The sequence below is a fragment of the Melanotaenia boesemani genome, chromosome 7 (assembly GCF_017639745.1).
Source record: "Melanotaenia boesemani isolate fMelBoe1 chromosome 7, fMelBoe1.pri, whole genome shotgun sequence".
In the NCBI taxonomy this organism is placed as follows: domain Eukaryota; kingdom Metazoa; phylum Chordata; class Actinopteri; order Atheriniformes; family Melanotaeniidae; genus Melanotaenia; species Melanotaenia boesemani.
In genome coordinates this window covers 13,032,802-13,052,888 of record NC_055688.1, presented here as the reverse complement: position 1 = coordinate 13,052,888, position 20,087 = coordinate 13,032,802, and the positions used below count along the sequence as shown (strand labels likewise).

Sequence of the window (20,087 nt, the reverse complement as noted above, 5' to 3'; positions counted from 1 at the left end):
AGTCAACAACCAGAGACACCAAGCCAGAACTCATTTGTCTGGTTATAAATTGGAAGGGCAGAAAAATCCCTGGTCTCATAAAAGTTCACAGGACTTAAAAAGTAATATTAGTTAAACATATCTTTATCATACTTGACTGGATAAACACTGATGCAGAAAAAAAAAACAAAAAAAAAAAACTAATGCAACACATTTTAAGGAAGGTGAAAAAGATGAAAAATATGGTTGCCCCTGAGCAGAGGATGTTCGAGCATTTCAGCGTTTAAATTATGGCTCAGTCTCCAAACACTAATAGTCAAAAGAGAGTAGAGGATAATTATTAAAAATAAGAGAAAATGTGGTATAGAATCATGATTTTATCAATGTAGCCTCACTCAAATTGGTGCTAGCTTGGTAAAGCTTTAGTTTAAATTTAAATCACATAACTCAAACTGACACAAATTAACAGATTAACATCAGATGTAAAACTGATGTACATTCATGCAAAGTACATGAGCAGCATGAGAAAGATTTGTGGTGCGACTTTAGCCCTTTCTCTGATAAAAATTATTAGCAGATCAGGTTTCTTTCCTATTGCACATAGAAAATGCTTTGGCGAACTCTCACATAATATGCCAAATATGACCTTAACACAGAACTCCCAGCACTGAACTACTTTTATTTTTAGAGCACATATGAATGTGGTAAAACGAAACAATAACATTAGGTAAGACTTTAAATCAAGCACTACACTAATTATATATTTTTAACAGCCTTTAACTCTGGGTGTTGCCTTGTGAAAACAGGCAGGAGAACAACAAACTACAGCAACAGGAGAGGGACAATACACTTATCTATTTATCTCCATACTGCATCTGAACAACTTCACTAACCCAAACAAAGCCAGTACTGAATTATTTAGCATCTACACAAAATAAAAGATAAAATAACACTGTTACCTCTTAACATATTAAATCGGCAAACTTTTAGGTTAATAATTTCAACCACTAAAACACATATTAGTAAATCAGTGTGATCATAGGAGTTAAAAAAATGGACCATCACCTACCATCACTGCTGCCGCGGGTGACCAGGACGTCTGGCGACGGCGTCTGTTGTGAGCGGGAACCGAAGGAGTCCAGGCTGTCAAATGAATCCTCGCGTCCGTGGCGTGGTGGAGAGAGAGAGTCGCTGCGCTCAGAATCCCAGCAGTCAATGTAGCCACTGTCCCGGATGCTGCGTTTAGGGCTTTCTGCTTCCTCTGCCTCCTGAGTTTTTTCAAACACAATCGCATAAAAGAAAAGACACATGGCATTTGATATAATGAGATTAATCAGCCACCAAAACATTAAGAGGGGATTTTCTTTGCATAGTCCTTGTCACTGTGGTCTTTTAAACATGTTGTGTTGTTAACCAAACATCTCGACTACCTTCACAGTCCTCCCACATGTATTAAGCTAAAAACCTTTTAAAAATTCACTATTATTTTCTGCCTACATCGCTTCAAATGACTCTCTTTTCACCTCAGTGACCTCTTCCTTTCTCTGTCTACAGTTAAAATATGTTGTTGCCACTAATGGAAGGTGAAGAAAGACCTTTCCTGCCTACCAAACAACTTCCTTTTCCTGACCCTGGACCATCTGTTATACAACATAAAAAGCCTTGTAATATATGTTTTCAAGCAGGCTCCACTGTCGCAGCATGATGTGTGGAAATTGTTTCTGACTGTGACAATCACCTGCTTGGCTCTGGAGATGTAATAACAGCAAATGATTAAAGTGCTTTGGTCAGTCAGTGATTTGATTTAATTGTTAGGCCCAAAGAACAAAAACAACAGTTTATTAATCAATTTCTGTTTTTATTTTAACGCTGTAAGAATTTGACTGGAAGACGTTACCATCGTATTTCTCCTGCTGTCAAAACTTTGAACCTATAAATTACTTTTCATTTTTTTTTTTTACCTACTTGTATACTCAAAAAAGAAAAAGGAAAAAAAATGAAATCTGGTTATTGTGGCTAACCATCTAAATGCATACAAAGTTTAAACCAAGCAATTAGCATAGTCTGTAGCATTTCAATTAAGGAAGAAAAAAATGCCTTTTGCATTTTTGTTGCTGCAATGCCAGCTTCCACATTACAACTGTTAACGGTTCAGTGGGTGGTGCTTTGCTGATTGGGAGCTGATGAGCTTTCCTTTATTTATGCATTTTTTTTGGTTTCATGGAAATTTGGCTCTTTGGTTTTGTTCATCTGCAACATGTGAACATCTGGGAAACTAATTTTGCTGAGTTGGAAGCAATTTCTCACTTTTATAGAACTGAGAATAGACGTCATGTTGTGGAATAAATTTCATGTAGGTGACATCATGGCTATGAATGACTGTCACCGAGAGTATATGTGTGAGATTGGTTCCAACATTTCTCCATCCATTTAGACGACTGAGAGATAGAAAAGTCCAGTTTTATTAAGGTCACGACTGGACCTGGGGTACATGGAGTTTACCCTTTCCTCTGAGATCATTTTTGAGAACTCTCTGGACAGTTAACCATGCTCATTCACAGCGTCACATAGTAAGTGATCAAGCAGAGACAGTGTGTCTTGCTTCAGCTCACATTGGCTGGACATTTACTTACTGCAGAGATAAAATATGCATTTTTCTGCTTCCAGATATAATATTCTCCCTACTGCCATGATTTTCCACCAGCTGTGAGTTCTGAGAGATGAGCAGCAAGAGCAATAGCAACTATTTATTTTACATATTAATATTCAGTTAGAGACAGAAATTAGAGGTTAGAATTTAGTTTAGTTAGTAGATGTCATTAAATATGACTTTGCAAACCTTTCGCATCTGTGACAACAAGCCCTCAAACTCTTTCAGGTCCAGCGTAGGCCCGTTGTAGGAGGTACAGCTGTTGGCAGCACGGCCGAGCCAGTAGATAGTGATTAAAACCTGAAGGGAAAAAGAATTCATGATAAAATCAGCTAATATTCTGTTCATAAACTTTCAGTTTAAAGTAAGTACTGGATGTAATCCTGGACAGACCCCAAACAAAACAAAAAAAAAAAGAACAAAATAAAGACTACCATGAGAAGTAAAAACAATAAAACATTTAAATGTCTGCCTTTTTGTAATTCATCCATATTTTTCTTTGTTTTAAATTTGTAAATTACATAACAAAAACCCCTCAAAACACTTCAGTAGACTCTCAGTTTGAAATATGTTAAGTAGATGGATGGCTTGAACATGTAGCAAGGCAGGCAAACCATGCAGTAGTCAACAACAAAGATGTATTGGCTGTAAATAATATTGATTTTATAATATTGATTGTAGATAAAAGCTAAGCAGACAAACATTTCCCACTTGATTCTCCTTTTCTTTTTTTTTTTTTTCTTTTTTTTACTGCAACGCTGTTTTCAAAGAAGTTAAATATTAGTAAAGACTGTCAATCCATTGTTTGGACTCTAAAACTGTTGAATGTCTCTCTTCTGCCAGCCATAGTGGCTACTGGGATTTATATTTGCCAGTTAGCTACTTTAGCCCCAACTGCGAAAGTAAACCGAGTTAGTCTGAACTCTCTGAAACACAGAAACACAATAAAAGGTGTTGTCAAAGGAGTCCGTGCTTCTGCTTTGTGTGCATATATGTGTAACCTAATGCCTCAAAGTAACCCTGAGTGTGACTGAGGAGCTGAAGCGTACAGCATTTAGAATACGTTCCTTTGTAGTCAGCTAAATGGTTAAAATGCAGAATGGACAGCCTGACTGTGCCACAGGGAGATCACGGAGAGCTGCACCTTTTGCACTGTTGGCAAAGTGCTTTCAGCTATATTTACAGTGTCCATGTCAACCAGCAGTCCGCAGGGATTGCTTTGATAAGAAAGCTCAGCGTGGCTTAATGTGTTTATTTCAGTCAAACAACTTTCAAGCACACATGGAGGACAAGCAAAGGGGCTGATCTGAAGATCAGGGGAAGCAAAGAGCCAAGTGAATCACTGTCCCTGACATTGTGTTTGAACCCTGAAGGGAATTGAAACTTACAATTTTAGTAAAAGGCTAGCAGAGCTACTGTCTAAAATAGTCGTCATTAGCCAGTTTAATGTCACAAACTAGTTTTGAATTTACAGGAGAAGTGCTAGGCATACTATGCAGCTGCTGTTGTTTAAGCTTCATTGTAAGCTTTATGTTGTGTCCTCAGCAACAAAGCGTGACAGTCCTGTGTCACCAGCATTATGAACACATCCATGCAAACTCTGAGTGGAAGTGGGTCAGCACCAAATGTGTTACACTTGCCAACTACTGAGCTACATATCCATATTGATCCCAACAACACAACAGTACCAACATCCTACAACTGTGCCTGCGGGGTTTCCACTTACAGCACCAAATCAACAACAGAATGAAACCAAAACCTCAACACATGCACTAGGATAGAGTAGTTCAAAGGAAACATTAAAAACACAACAATAGAACTTTGAGTGACAAGAATATAAACAACAAGACAGAGAGAGATGTGTGGTGTCGCTGGTGTCACACTAGCTGTCTGCTGTGACAACACCTGTCAAAGTAGTTCTACAACAACCATCTCTTTGTTTAATGAGCAAACATACTGAAGTCATGTACACACATGCACTACTCACCCAAACGTACACCTGTAATGTTACCAACTATGTACATGCTACATATATTTAAGCCCACGTTACAGTCCTGACATTAGGAGGTGAATAATCACATGGATTTATTATAACATTAATCACAAAGCATACATGCATAATTAACTATTCTAGTTCACACATTCAGCTGCTAAATAAAGACATTATAACTCAGCAACATTCCACCCTTTCACTTTAACACTGCATCTGTTTGCTAAACAACACCTTCACCACATCAGCAAATTCCTCTTGGTGCAGGTTCTTCACCTCTCAATATCTGTTGTGTTAAAAAGGAAGGTGCAATCAAATCCCAGTCTTCAGTCCTGAGGCTTCAGGGCAGATCCACAGTATAGTAAAATGTCTCAGAAGCAAACCCTGGCAGTGCTGCTGGCTGGAAATTTGTAAGCCATTCACTACAGCTGTAAATGCTGGCTAGTGCAGCCCAGAGTTCCTGTGTTTAGTCAGCTAAATGAGCTAGCAGGACAGGCCAGCTCTGCAGATCCACGCATCATCTTATTCAGTGCACACCGGCATAGCAGAGGGAGAGTGGAAAAGAGAGGGAGCAGACAGAATGTGGAACTGCTATGACTGCAGAGTGGGCAGGGCTAGCACTATGTGCTCTACTTCTTAAAGAGGCATTTTTAGAAAAGGAAATGAAGATGCTACAGGGAATTGAGAAAAAAGAAGTGGTACAGCTAAGGCTGCAAATGCAAATAACGGAAGCTGTCCTGGGATCAAATATTGACACTTCAAATAGATAGAATGACCTTGACAGGTTATGCAGAAATATTGTGAGCTCAGAGAGACAACACACAAAATAAATACTTAAAGCACTTATACAACAAAATAAAACTTTAAATGAAATAAAAAAAAATTCAAAGCTACACCTAGAACACAGAGTACATAAAGAGGAAAGTGTGAAAGATGAAACTTGAACACTAAAAAATTTAATCTGACTGGTGATAAAAAAAAGCTCCCGCTGAATGAAGAAAGCCACTGTAGATTAGTAAGAACAGACGCGAGAGAAGCATTATAAAAGCAGCTAAAATCAAAAACAGTGACAACTGCATCCAAAAAAAGACTCAGTGGACCATAATAATAGTTTTCATACAAACATGCATTTAGCAGATAAACAAAAAATCCAGCTATAAACCAACAGTAACACTTACATTCTTCAGCCTTCGACTGCAGTCACTTCCCCTAGAGAATGAGACAAAAAGAGGGAGAGAGGCGTGAGACATTGACATAACTATAACAGCAGACAGCTTTAAGACACACCATCTCCCACATACCTATGGCAAAAACAAAACTTACAGAAAATACAGAGAAATCTTCTTGACTGCAACCCACACAGGAAGAGCTAAAAGATTAATTTTCTTTTTAAATGGTTTCTTTAATAGTTCTAACAGTTAACAGTGATGCCAATGAGTTTACTTTAGCTATATAAAATCAAATATCTCTTCCCAAGTTTCACTTGTAATTTCTAAATTTTAAATTTTGAGTTGGATTTCATCAATGAACGACCAGTCATTTCAAGACACGAGTGTAAAGAGACAAGCGTCATTCTGGCAGAGCTGCCATTTGATCTCTGAGAGGTGGAGTGCAGACACACCACAGAAGTAGCCGCTTAAGCGCCACAAATGTTACCGAAATGAGATGATGTGGAGCTTGCGGATTACCACGTGAGGTTATAAATGGTATGCAGAATGAGGCAGCTGTAAAACTGGACCCAACTCACAGTTGTGAAGCAGAAATAAATCCTACTAAGACTAGGAAGGGAAGACAAATGAATACAAACAAACAAATCAGACTAGACACATACAGAAAGGGTGACACATGGGGTTTGTGTAAAAATACACAAACAAAGGTATGATGGCCTATAATGATGCTGAGCTGCAATATCTTTATATAAAACATGTTAAATTTTAGTTTATTTATTATCTGGGATACATGATAGAATAAAACTGTATATAAATGATTATTATTTCTGAATTCTTGTGTTTATAAGTACTTTCCATAGCTTGAAGGCATTGAGTTGAGCCTAATTCACTCAACAGGTATGTGACATCTTAATTGCAGATGTATTGCTTTTTCATGACAGCACAAAGCTAAGAAAGAAGTGACGTGAGAGGAGAGGAAGAAGGTAGATGTAGCTGGAAGGGATAATATAAAAACCCTCCCTTTCTTCTCTATCTTGTTTTTCTGTCAGCTGATTAAACATGAAGACAGGTTGCTTTTCTTTGCAGTTCCCATGTACATTTTTATATCTGAATGATGAAAGCTACAGATTTTTGAGGTTATTAGATCAGATTTTCAGACTGCAGGGAGTGTAAACATCTTTCATATTCCAATATATTCCTTCATTTCTGTCTTAACTAGTCAGTATTCAGGAATTTACTAATGCAAGAGTAAGGAACAGACAGAGTTAAAGACATACATACTTAACGTTTGTAAATGATGCAGAAAAACACTTACAGGCAAACAATATTTTCATAATAAAATAAAACTAAATTTATAATATTTACTATGGGTATTTCTTTCTTTATTGAGCTAGTTAGTTAGCTAGCTTCCACATTTCAAAACTGTGCATAAAATTAACCACAAAGCAATCTTGTCTCTCTTCATTGCTCACTTACAATCACTCATCTTGGAAAACCATCTTTTTCCATCAACACACAGTGGAACAGGGAATATTTCTAACCTGAGCTCATAATGAACCCAAACCTGTCTTTACAGTTTCTTGACAGGCAGTTTTTCAGAGATGAGTAAATGCCGGTCCAGATTCTTGTGGGTGAAGCATATAAACTGCCTCCTGCCATGGTATGAGGTGCAAGAAAATAGCATCCCGCACAGCAGGTTACATAACCACTGGAAATAGCACAGGGCCACTTAAACAATGACACCACAGTTTCCTTTCAGGTGTGTTTAAATGCTACGAACTTCCCTTGTATATTAGTGTGAGCATGTTTACTGCACTTTGCCAAGTATGGAAATTATCTTTCACAGAATATGTGAATCTAGTACAGCTGGCATATAATACATTACATAGCTTTAATTTGCTTTACTTATATAAGTAAATAAATTAAATTCAAACAATTGCTGACATGTGAGGGGAAAAAAGAGAAATAACTGCAAGAATCTAATATTTAAAGTATACAAAGTACAACTTGTTCTACATGTAGTGGAGGCTTGTAAAATTCTTTTTACTGGGTTTTCCAAAGAACAAGGTTTAAGTATTTGCTTAGCTCTGTATACCTGAGTCTGGACCTCTAAATTTAACAAGGTCTAAAGTATACCTTTCACTTGCCATGTCAAACCTCACATTAATAGTATATGGCCATTCCCTACGGGTGATGTGCACCCATGCAATGCACAAAACTTGCAAAAGATTTTCTTGTTAATGTTGGTAACACCCAAACCAACTGTGCTATGAAATCAAATTTTGTGTCAAGTGAAGAAGTCATGACCATGAAGTTACAAAAGCAATGATCTAAACAGACAGAACTTTCATTATAAATAAAATAAAATACATATCATCCATCTGCAGAAAGATGGCGTTTTGCTTAGAAAATTCATACTAGTATGTTTTGATTAATTATATCACTAGATAAATGGAAACATAATGGAAACATGTGTAAACAACCATAAACCAATCTAAAAACTGCCATTAGTGCCCTTGTTTTACAATAAACTAAGGCTAAATTAATGTAAGAATATTATGTTTACAGTTTTTACAAAAACTTTCATTTTTACTTATAATGACGACAATGTAAATAGCTTATACAAAACCTAAACATCTCAGTGCCTTCAATGCTTTCCTAACACTGACACTTAGCACTATCCTCTATAGCCTCATCTTCAAAAGTACCTTTCTGCACCCTTCTGTGTGCAACCTTGATTATAAACAGTGAACATAAAGACAATTTATGTTAAACAATCTGAAACACCCACATATTCATACAAACAAACACAGCATAACACATTGTGCAATTGGCTTTGTTACCAAGCAACAAAATAAAAGTCATGGTTCAGTGAGTGATGCAAACCCTTTTGTTGTTTTTGGACAGAGACCAGTTGTGTCAGACAGATATGCCATTGTTGCTTCACTGACAGGCTCATACAAACTTCCATTGACTGTCATTAAGCAGTTTGTGTTGCAGTGAACTGCCTGATTGTCTGATGCAGCGCCTGAAGGACAGGTTGACTGACAGAAAGAGCCACACAAAGAAACACACATCCAGTTTTTTAAGACAGGCTTTGTACTGACAACCAGCTGAAGTGTTCATTGACAGCACTTAGTCAATCACTCAATTAAACACAATTAACATCTGTTTGTTTCTACCCACCGTTTTGCTTTCAAAAACTACATTTTCAAGTAGAATTTTTTTCTTTCTGTTTCCTTCAACACAGATCAAGGTGACTTTGAAATATTGGCTGAAATAACATCTGTAATTTGATTTTGGTTCTTACTTGCAAAATAACAGAAAATCTTGATTGCAAGTGGTAAGTTGCTACATTTAACATTTTTTGAAAAACTATAGGAACATAAATTTAAAAAGTTTGTACACCTGTTGGCCCTACTAGTCTCAAGAATCAACAACCATGAGCTATAAGTGTCTGTCTAGGACTTTGATTATGGAAAGCCGTTACACAAATGACAGAGATCAAATATAAGCTTCAGAAAAGTGACATTAAAGGAAATTCCTCCTGCATCTTTAATACAAAACCAATCATTACATGTCTGGAAAATAACATCTAACCAACTTTGATGTATAAGTCATGCAAACTGATAAAGTTAAACGATAACATATCTTTACAGTGAACAATGGTATGTTTGAAGAAAAGCTCACATGTGTTCCTTTCATGAAAGCATGTGGGAGCTGGACTGATCACGCCTTGAGTTTTTGTTACTGCAAACAGAACATTTGCCTTCAAACGACTCCAGTATACATCTGAAAATTCTGCAAGCACAGATCAAACTGATGCTGAAGATGAAAAAGAGCACAGTGACTGCAAGAGGACACCATGGCTAAACATACTTCCAACCATCAGTGAAAAGCTGTAAAGCTGTGGATAGACCTCAAAAGAGCAACACGTGCAATACAGCTAAAACATCCCACTGAGCTGGAAGCATTTTTAAAGCAAGAATTTAAAAAGAGGATACATTTTTACAACCTTCTTCCAGCATATAAAGATTTATTTATTTATTTATTTAATTTTCCCAATTCAGATGTACTAGTTTTGTTTCTGCTGCTAAACTGTGATTACTAAAAGACACACATCAACACACACACCCACTCAACAGTAAGGAAACACTAATGTTAGGAGTCTTACTTGGAAGTGGGGCGTGTCGATGTGTCCTGCAGGTCTCCAGGGTCAAACAACTGGGATCCCTTCAGTCCCAACTCCTCGCAGCCACGTAGAAAGACGCTGAGGTTGTCCTGTGCAAAAATCGCACGCCAAGTTGGACTCACATTAATACTTGCACAAGGTATCGACTCACACACACTGAAGACAAACAACAACTTGTTTGAAATCATATTTATAAAAAACTAAAAATAAGACCACAAAATCTGACTTGTTAAAAAGCACATGGATGCATACATGCAGTTTTAGAATTATCTTTACAGCTAAAATCCACACATCCACATTTGTATGACTCTTCAGTTTAGACAGCAATTTCCCAAAAGTTAGCCATATCCATAACATAAACCTAATTCAGACTTTCAATTCTTAAGCAGTCATTTACAGAGATGCAGACTGGCTTAATAATAACAATTAAAACTTAAACAGGTCTTCTTAAAGTAGTAAAGTGACACAGCTAAGAAGAAAAAATTGTCATATCCTTATTGATGGCACAAAAACTGCTGAAATAAAGTTTCTCTCTCGGGCAAACAAACACACACTGAGCACGGATATTTCACATCATGAGTTATTTTACTGATCTGTGTTCTACTCCTGTTTCCTCTGCCCAAACACACACAAACAGCCTTTTCAGAACATGAAAATCTAAATACCTGTTCAACAGAAAGGTGACACCACCAAGATTTAAGTCCAGGTTTCGTACATCTTCTTTCTCTGATTGCACCAACGTTCGCTTGAGTTTTTGCTTTCTTCAGGTATTTCTGTCTTTTTATTTAATGCTCATTATTCAGCTGAGTTATTCCAGCTTATTCCTTTCTTTTCCTACATTTCACACTGTCCCCATCACCACAGTCTTCCTTCCTCTCTCCCTGAGCTCTCAGAAAAAAAAAACTCTTTGTTGAATTGCAACCTGAACCAAGTTCTCCTCTCTTGTTCCCAGGTTCGCTCCGTCTTTGTTTCTGTGTCTCTATCTTTCAGAGGCCCTTCCCTCTCTTTCCCTCTCAGGGTGTCACCGTTTCCTCCCCACCCCAATTGTCCCAAGCACTCTCCCTCTTTCTTTCTCACATGCTGCCAAAATGCAAACACATATTTGCTTATGCACAGAAAACATGCATGTTTTCAATAAAAAAAGAAAAAAAAAAAAATCTGAAATACATCCTTCTGGGTAGTCAGACACATAACAATGAGTTTCATTCACATGTGCACACTAGCAGGTGCAATAATAAATGTATGACAACAAATATATAAAACACACAAACATGAAAACACTTGTTCTCACGATCCTTTTCCATTTCTAGCAAAACAGCCTGCCCAAACCCACCCTACAGCTTCCTGTGTTTTTGGTACATGGCCATCTCAGCTCTCCTGGTGAGGCAACCCCACCCAAAGATACAAACACTCACACTCACACACACAAACACAGCTGTCTCTTTCAAAGAGGACTCAGCAATTTCTGCAACAAGTTTTACTTTATGAGGACATGTTTAGTGCAGATCATTAGATCTCACAAACAGTGAATCAAGAACATTTTTATGTAAATTAAAAATGGGCTTCCACATCAGCTGCTTCCAATTAATAACATTTTTTTTTTCCCAAGCTGCAAGAAATTAGTTACGACTTGGAACAAGTGACTCCCTTTAGGTGGGGACAGCATGCATTGGAGATTCCTAAATAGTCTGTCCAAGTATCCATGCAAACAGATCCAAATATGACCCAAATTAAACTGGGTGTTTGTAAGCCATATAGCAAGTACTTAATAACATAAATGTGACAGAAACCATTTAATTCATGTCATAATCACACTTAAAAAACATTTTCTGTTCAGTATTCTGATCTTCCCTAATTCATAAGCATTAGCTTCATTTATAAAAATTTCATTTAAAGCCCATGCAAAGAAAAGCTTCACCGAGGTAAACAAACAAACACTATATTACATGTGTGATAAGACGCTGAGGAAGTTAATGTAGACAATTTAAAATGTAAAATGTAGACAAACTACAGGGAGTTGAAACTTAACTTTATTCTTTTTTTTCAGTGGCAGGAATGTGCCAACAAGTGAAGATCAGCCCGCCTCAGTTAGTAGCTAGCTGCTCATATTATGGCACACTTGACAAGGAAGTGTTTGAAGAAAGTGTGCCCTGGTAAAATAAGTTATTTTGACTTTGTGGTTAGTTTGAAGGTCACTGCCATAGGAAACTAGGTATTTGCCACAAAGAAATAACTGACAGCTAAAAGTGTTTGTAAAAGGATTGAGAAGCTGAGAGGTAACTTGGACACAAAGCCCAGTCCAGTCACAGAAAAAGAATAAATTACAAGTCAGGCAGGAGATGTAAGATTTACATTAATTCCATTTCCACACATATTTATTTTACTATCAAATATTAGTTTAATAAAGTTGTCAAAAGACTTAAAATCCTGTAATACTTGCAGTACAAACCACAATGGAGTGCCTTACATGTACCAAGAGCTAATACAAGTATATGTGCACACAGTGAGATTATTTGTGAATGCTTTTATGTTAGCTGGAATTCGTACTTACTCGAAAATGCATATAATATCCGATCAACACCATGGCTTAAACGGCATGTTTTATAATAAGAAGGATTAAGGTTTACAGCCTCATCTGAGACAGATTCCAGAAGAAATCTGGTAACAAGACACATACTCATTTGCTTTGGTCTCTGTCAAGAATTCTTTTATTGTTGACAAAGTTATTCACAAATAACAACCCTACTTTGGAAGAATAAAAGGAATTTTGACATAATTCAATGTGCTCTGAAAAACTTTTACCAATGAAATATACAAGTTTAATAAAAATCAGTATAGTTGGAAATTACAGGTTTTTAATTAAACAGCCTCTTGCATTAAGATTTCACCGTTTTCACCATTGAAAGGTATTAAAAGGTCTGTGTCTGCCTCATGCTGCAAAATTCAGGTCTGTAAAAACACCTTTTTCAACATAAGAATTACAACCATTCATCATGCAGGGATATCTCCATTAGGTGTCTGTTTGCACACTGTAAAACACAAGCATACCAGTTGACCCACAGAGACTGCCGGAGAAAAAGCACGTCGCAACCAACCTGTTCAGATGAACACTGAGCCATACAGGCTGAGCTGCCAAAGTACTGTGGTAGATGGTCCGATTACAAAACTGCCTAAATTCCACAGAGACTCATTTTCCCATTAGCCCCCCAAACAGGAAGAGGAAGGGGGAGTAGGCTGTGCTTTATTACGATGGGCCAGATAACAGCAGAGCCCTTGTTTATATGTTTCTCACCTCTCTAATCACAGCCAAGTGGAAGAGAAAATCCCTGCAAAGCCACCACAACGTAAGAGAGCAAATTATGAAACTTTTAGTGTAGAAAGCATCGCATTGTTCAGATACAAAAATACCCAGAGGTTTAGTTTCCCTGTTTTATATGCAGTCTGCAACTATTTATAAATGTTGTCTTCAGTCAGGTTTAACTGTTCCCCCTTGGAACAATTAGTAATGATTATGTCATGTTTCTTTTTTTTCCTTTCCTGTAATTGTATTACTTAGTACAAGGAATGAATGATTGTTTTCTTATTTTTTATGAGAATGTTATTGCATATTAATAACTGGTGTCTGATATGCCATATATTGTATGCTAGCACAAACAGATCAACAGTCAGAAAAGCTTTGCACACCAAAACAAACAAAACTAAAAGTCACTCATTTCACATTATTCAAAAATCAAACTTAAAGAACAAAAAAAAAAAACAACAACAACAAAAAAAACACAAAAAACACTCCCCAATCTTTTATTAAACACACTGCATGTGCTGCTATTGATGATTGATGATTGATAGCTTAGATTTATATAGACAAAAGAATTTAACATAATATATAAAAGTTATCAGCATATAAAATTGCTAAGCAGAAAAGCAGCATTGTGCCCTGATGAAAAACATGGCTGTCAACTACTGCAGATGAATGATTTCTGTCCATAATGATGCACAAAAAGGAAAAACTATAATTACAAGTTAAAAGTGCAACAAAAACCTGCCAGTTCAGGTTACTACTAGGGTTACATTTTGTAGTACATTGTGTAGCTTTATTTTGCAGGTATCCCATGATGGGGCTCACACTCACATTATAGGCAGACTTTGTAATTTATTAATTTTCCAAAAATGAACAAGCAAGCAAAAAGTGGCCAAAAAAGTACACATTAACTGGTTTTGAAAAGAGGGAGAGCTATAAGATTACACATATTTAACAGTGTGTCTGTCTGTGACAGATAATAAAGACAAAGCTCATCTTAAAAAAAAAAAAGTTCTACTGCTTGCTTAGGCAGGTGTTAAATAATCAAACACAAACACACCTTGTACTTGTCACTTGATTTGACCTAAGGAAAAGAGTCCCAACATGGTTAATCCCTCCCACTGTACTTGTGATGGTGTGTAGCATAGCTGTGTTTTACCCAAATGTAAACTGGAAAAGATAAACTATGAAGCTCTCATCCAAATGATTTCTAACTGCTCAGAATTTTCTAAGGCGGCCAAGAATATAAGCCCCTTGTGTGATGTTCGTAGGATGAAAATTTGTCTAGAAAAGTAGAGTACACCCACACAAAGAGGTACATGCACAGAGACTTTCTGTACTCGTAAGTATAATGTGGTAGTCAACTAGTGTTTTTTTTTTCTTCTTTTAGCAGGGACAGTATCATGAGGAACCATCTGTGAAGAATGTGTGCAATTATCCACCACTTCTAAAAAGCCAGAGAAGACTCAATGGCAGTCTACAGACTACATGTCAATATATATATATTAAAGAAGTAAAAAAAAAAAAAACAGAGAGAAGAAAAACATTTCAGCCCACTCCACTCCAGACTTCTTATGGTCTGTCACAAACCACTTTTCTCTTTAACTAGCAGAACTTTTATCTCCATCCAGTTAATTTGAAAAAGAAATTTAATATTTTCAGTCACACCAATGTGAACTGAAAAAACACAAAAATGAGACAAATCTCAAAAAAGCACAAAAGGTTATATGTGTTAATCAATAAAAGCCATTTCAAATGCTTCTAATATGTGAACCTCCTGGGATGATTTAAATAGAGCTCTGAAAGCTGAAAATACAATAAAAAAGCTGAGTTAATGCAAATCATGAGAAAACCTAGAGGATTTCCTGGTGGCACTAGCAAAATTTATAAAAATAGAAAAAAAGCAATTAATAAGATCAAACTCAGTGAATAACCTGATTGTAAGACTGATGAATCAGTAATTAAAGTAAAGTTTGAGGTTTAATATTTATTTGTTGGATTGTAATTATTAAACTGAGATCTCTGACGAGATTTAATTTAAAGTTATCCATTTTCACCACAGCCCTCAGTATAACTCTGGAAAGCAAATTAGGGAGAACAGAAGTACATTAAGTGTGAACTGAGCTCCAACACTATCAACTTTCACTGAGTCTCTGTTTACATGCGACTACGGGTTCTGAAAGGCCACTTTATTCAGATCAAGACCTTATGTTGTTATGAAAGAGCTCTACTGTATTGCACTGTCCTCAATGAAATGTATAAGTATTCAGATCTACTTCCATTCACAGCCTCCGACTCACAGCAAGCCAAAAACTTAAGATGCTGACAATATATTTATTTCATGTTTTAGGGAAAAAAAATCCATTTTCTTAAGAAAATATCCCTGGTATGTTTCATGTAAAAAAAAAAAAAAGTAAAGACAGAAGATTATGTTGCATCTTGCTGTGTCCCACTACATATCTTTCTTTCCTGCTGCGATACAGAATAATTAACAGACAATACGTGTACAGTTCAGGCTTAGTGCAGAACTGTCTAAATGAACAAAAAGTAAGTTGTTGAAGTTCAGTGTCGCACATGACTGCTGATGGACGACTTGGCCATGGAGACTAAAACAGAGATTGGTCAGCTGTAGGTATTTGTAACTGGACCATGATTACCTGAAAGATTTAAATGCCTGCTGAAGCCACTAAATCAACAGTGAATGCTTCATTTCATAAGTGGGTCAGTGGGGGGCGTAAACATGTGACACATCCCTCTATCTATCCATCCATCCATCCATCTTTCCATTTTTCCTCCATTACTTATCTGGACCCACATTGCTAATCAGCAGTGAAAAGTAATCTTGCAGTTAGAGGACAAATGTTGCACCAGCTGAGCCAATATTTGCATTTTTCATTAAGTTTTTAGTAGTCATTAATCTTCACAAGCCACTACCAAATAGTAATAAGATATAATGTACTTGGGGTATACAATAGTTTAAAAGTCATGTTTCTTGTTGGTTAATAAAACTAAATCTCTGCAGTTCTACTTCAGCTGGTCTTCTCTCAAAGAAAAACAAGCGCAGAAAAGATTCACGTGATGCTGTAAATAAGCTTTGTCTTGAGGGGAACAAAAGTTGACTTAAAATTGAAAAAGTCTATCCTAGGACACACATAAAGCCATGAAGGGATGCATATAAAAATGTGAGATAGGGCTATAAGGGGAAATGTTTTGCAAGCATTGCATATAATTTAAAAAAAAAATCCCTGAGCCTGAACATTTTAAAGGTGTTCCTCAATGAACAGAGCTATAGTTGGTCTGAATTTTCAGCACAATATTATTGCAGAGCAAACATTATACATAGTTCCACATTACCGTCCTGTTGAATCAACAACTGCTTCTATCTTTTTCTTTTTTTCTTTTTTTTAGATGAATTTTAATTAGTATGGTTTCATTGTCAAAGACTTTCACTTCCAACAATTCATCTGGATGGGAGTTTATTTAAATGGAAAACTGTCTAATTTTGGGCTACTTTCTTTCTTTCATGTCCAGCAAACATGCATCTGGCATGTAGTCTCCACCACGATGCCACTGTATCATGTCATATGTCATTTTGCCCTTTCAGGGGAAATGACAACAGGTCATTGAATGTTTTAACATTGCACCGAATCTGGAATCAGAATATCCCCCAAGGAGGAAAACATGTTGACATATAAAGGAAGAGGAGTAAGACAGATGAGAAAAAAGGAAGCAAAAGCATGGGAAAAAAGATTCAACAAGATCAAAGGATTGCTTTTAGTTTTGGTAGACTAGCTGTAACAGGGGATACAAAACATGAGGTTAAAGGACTTACCAGGCCAGCTATGGGTGTAGGAAGTCTGTTAATTTTCTTTACCAGGCCAGGCTTAATGGAGCTCAGCAATCTGACAAAAGACACAAGGAAGAAATAAACAACCCATACTGAATTTTATTTAGTTTAGAAACCACTTAAGAGATTAGCTGAGATGCATATTTCTAAGGATGCAGTACAACAGACTAACTACAGCTAAACTGTATCAAAGATTGTCCCTAGAGAAAAAGTGGGACACAAAATGGGATAAAAAAAAAGAAAGACAAAAGGTCCTACAGTTGCATCTGGAAGATCCATATATTATGCTGTATCAAATGGTAGAATCAATGCACCCCTTGCAACCTATAAGCTCTGTTAAACTGTTCAACTGCATTTCAGACCACAGTGATCCAAACATGAAGCTCACATTGCATGCACGAATGCAGACATTTTTTGGAGGGAAACTACAGCACATGAACAAGCAATTTCAGAATTCCAAGTTCTCCCTCTCTTCCTCCCTCCGTCTACAGTTTCATCTTTTGTGTGTTTTCATCAGAGGAAGCCCTGTAATGATTCTGGCCTTGTAAAGGGAAAACCCATCCTTGGATACCAGGTATTAGATATCAGTAGTCCTGTGATGCTCATGGCATTCCAGCAGTCATTTTGAGATGAAGTGCTGTAATTTATCTTTTTAGTGAACTTTCATTCTACAAGCCTGCCTTATGTACTCCTACTCAACTTAGAAATTTCCTGGTGTACAGAAAATTCCCAAGAATAACTTAGAGGAAAAAAAAGAAGGATCCAAGGAGAAGGGTGGTTTCAGTGCTTCATGTAATATGTGTAGGTGTATATATGATGGTGAGTGTGACTAATAACTTGTGATGAAAAGTATGAAAATGTGGCTGTGACTGACTTCATGTTAACCATAAAAAATATTAGTTTTGTGCAGGAATATGTGGCCACTCTGCTTTTTAGTAAAGCTGTTGCAGTCACAGTTTTAACTTCTTGGCTTCCTTTACTCCAAAACACGGAGGTAAAAACAAACATGCCTTGTTTATCAGGAAAACAAGCATGTTGTTGGGAGGAACTTTAAGTTGTGGAATTAGACTCAGAACAAACCTCATTTCAGGATGTTAAATCTGTTCTCCCCTCTGCTGCCAGAATTATATGCAAAAGCCATAATTGGTTACGCTTGAATTTATTTAGTCCAAGGAAATGTCAGTTACAGAATAACTTGCACATTCACTACATAACCAGCAACTGATGTTTGATTCATACGTTTTATTTAACTTTAATTCTGTTTAAATATCCTTTGACACCTTCTTGAAGGTCCACTGACGTCAGAACAGAATTTCCAACACAAATGTGTTGGCTTGAACATTCTTTGAGGTTTGTGTTATATATTTAACAAGGTGTTAGAAAGAGTCCTCAGAGATCTTGGTCCAGATAAACATGATAGCATCACACAGTTGCTGCAGATTTGTTGGCTATGACAAGAATCCCCCGTTCCACCACATCCTAAAGATACTATGTTGGATTGAGATCTGCTGACTGTGGAAGCCATTGGAGTTCAGTGAACTCATTGTCATGTTCAAGAAACCAGTTTGAGATGATTTGAGCTTTGTGACATGGAGAAGAAGGCTGGAAGAAGCCATCAGAAGATGCTACACTGTGGTCATAAACAGGCAGTGGTGGGAATTACAGCAATAAAATAAATGGCATTATTTTTTTCATGCCAACTAATTGCCATTTCCATTGTTAGAACACAGTTACTGTTACTGACGATAATATACAGTGTTAATATAATTCTGCACTCTGAAGCAGTTTTCATCTGACCAGGGGCTCGGAGTAGAAAAAACAAAATAGCCTGTGCAAGCCAGTGTGCGCAGTAAAAAACATGCACACAGCCACACACAGCAACAGCGAATCCAGAGAAAATGAAAGACGAGAATCACAGACACGACTTTTTCTTCCCAGAGATCAAAGACAGGAACGTTATAAGATTTGTTCATGATGACTAGAAAAGGTGTTTCTTCATGTTGACTGTAAGCAGTTACAATCACGTGAAGCACCTCTCCTGAGAAGGAGCCACGACATCCAAGTTCCAAGTTCCAATCATCAACACATCCTGAGATTAGTGTTGATGATTTTTCTTTTATTCTATTAAGTCTCCATTTCATCTAGTCATCAGATTTAATACTTTGGTTTATCATGAATAAATAAACATGCAACTAAATTTACAGTTCTGTTAAAAGGAACATATTTAAAGATAAAAAAAGTAACAGAACAACTACATTCCTGAGTAACTAGGTAGTGATTATCTAAATTAGTGGTTTGAAACCTTTTTGAGCCATGACGTCCAAGATAGAATAGATTATTGTTTCCCAATATCAAATCATTATCCTGTGGCCGTCCTCCAAACTTAAAGCATAAAAACTGTCAGAATCATCGTAAATAAGGAGGTTGAGGTAGTTTTTAGTGATTTATGTTAACAGCTGTGACAGGACAGCTATATGCTGAAAATCACCCTCTCTTGCTGAGACAGGGCTAAATTCAGATTTTTAAAATAGCACCTTTCATAGCACTGTTTCTGGACACCTGATGACAAAAATACTAAATGCACACCTTGGAAAATATCAGAAACTTTTAGAAATAAGGAGGATAAAGTGGTTTTAGGTGGATGCAGTTCACTGTTGTAACAAAGCACCTATAAGGCCAAAATCAGCTTCTCTTGCTCAGAAAATGCCAAATTTGGATTTTTATTACGGCATGAGTAATAACTTTATTGTTTTAGGCATTAATGTTTTAAAAACTTAACACAAAATATACATTTTTACAGATTAATCTTTTTGCATTCATGCATTCATTTTGACAACCCTAATAAAAATCTCAAATTTATTTAATACATGAGAAAAAAATGCGTATGTATATATATATATATATATATACAGAAAGAATACTTTCTGAATCATGTTCTGCTTCCTGTGCACACTACCTAGCT

At 36.6% G+C, this 20,087-nt stretch overlaps 1 protein-coding gene across 10 annotated transcripts in view; it reads right to left on the bottom strand.

The window, feature by feature from the left end:
- The window catches only part of LOC121643117 (LIM and calponin homology domains-containing protein 1-like), a 78,857-nt gene that overhangs the window by 30,027 nt on the left and 28,743 nt on the right, over positions 1-20,087 (bottom strand). For 8 of the 10 annotated variants that reach the window (XM_041990350.1, XM_041990348.1, XM_041990349.1 and 5 more), the window contains exons 3-7: positions 17,111-17,180; positions 9,963-10,069; positions 5,798-5,828; positions 2,819-2,929; positions 1,049-1,247 (exon numbers count right to left, since the gene is read on the bottom strand). In XM_041990350.1, coding sequence (XP_041846284.1) covers positions 1,049-1,247; positions 2,819-2,929; positions 5,798-5,828; positions 9,963-10,069; positions 17,111-17,180 — 518 coding nt within the window. Of the gene's footprint in view, positions 1-1,048; positions 1,248-2,818; positions 2,930-4,895; positions 5,147-5,797; positions 5,829-9,962; positions 10,070-10,645; positions 10,925-17,110; positions 17,181-20,087 lie in introns of those variants that run through there. The other 2 variants (XM_041990355.1, XM_041990357.1) reach the window with 2 other exon arrangements.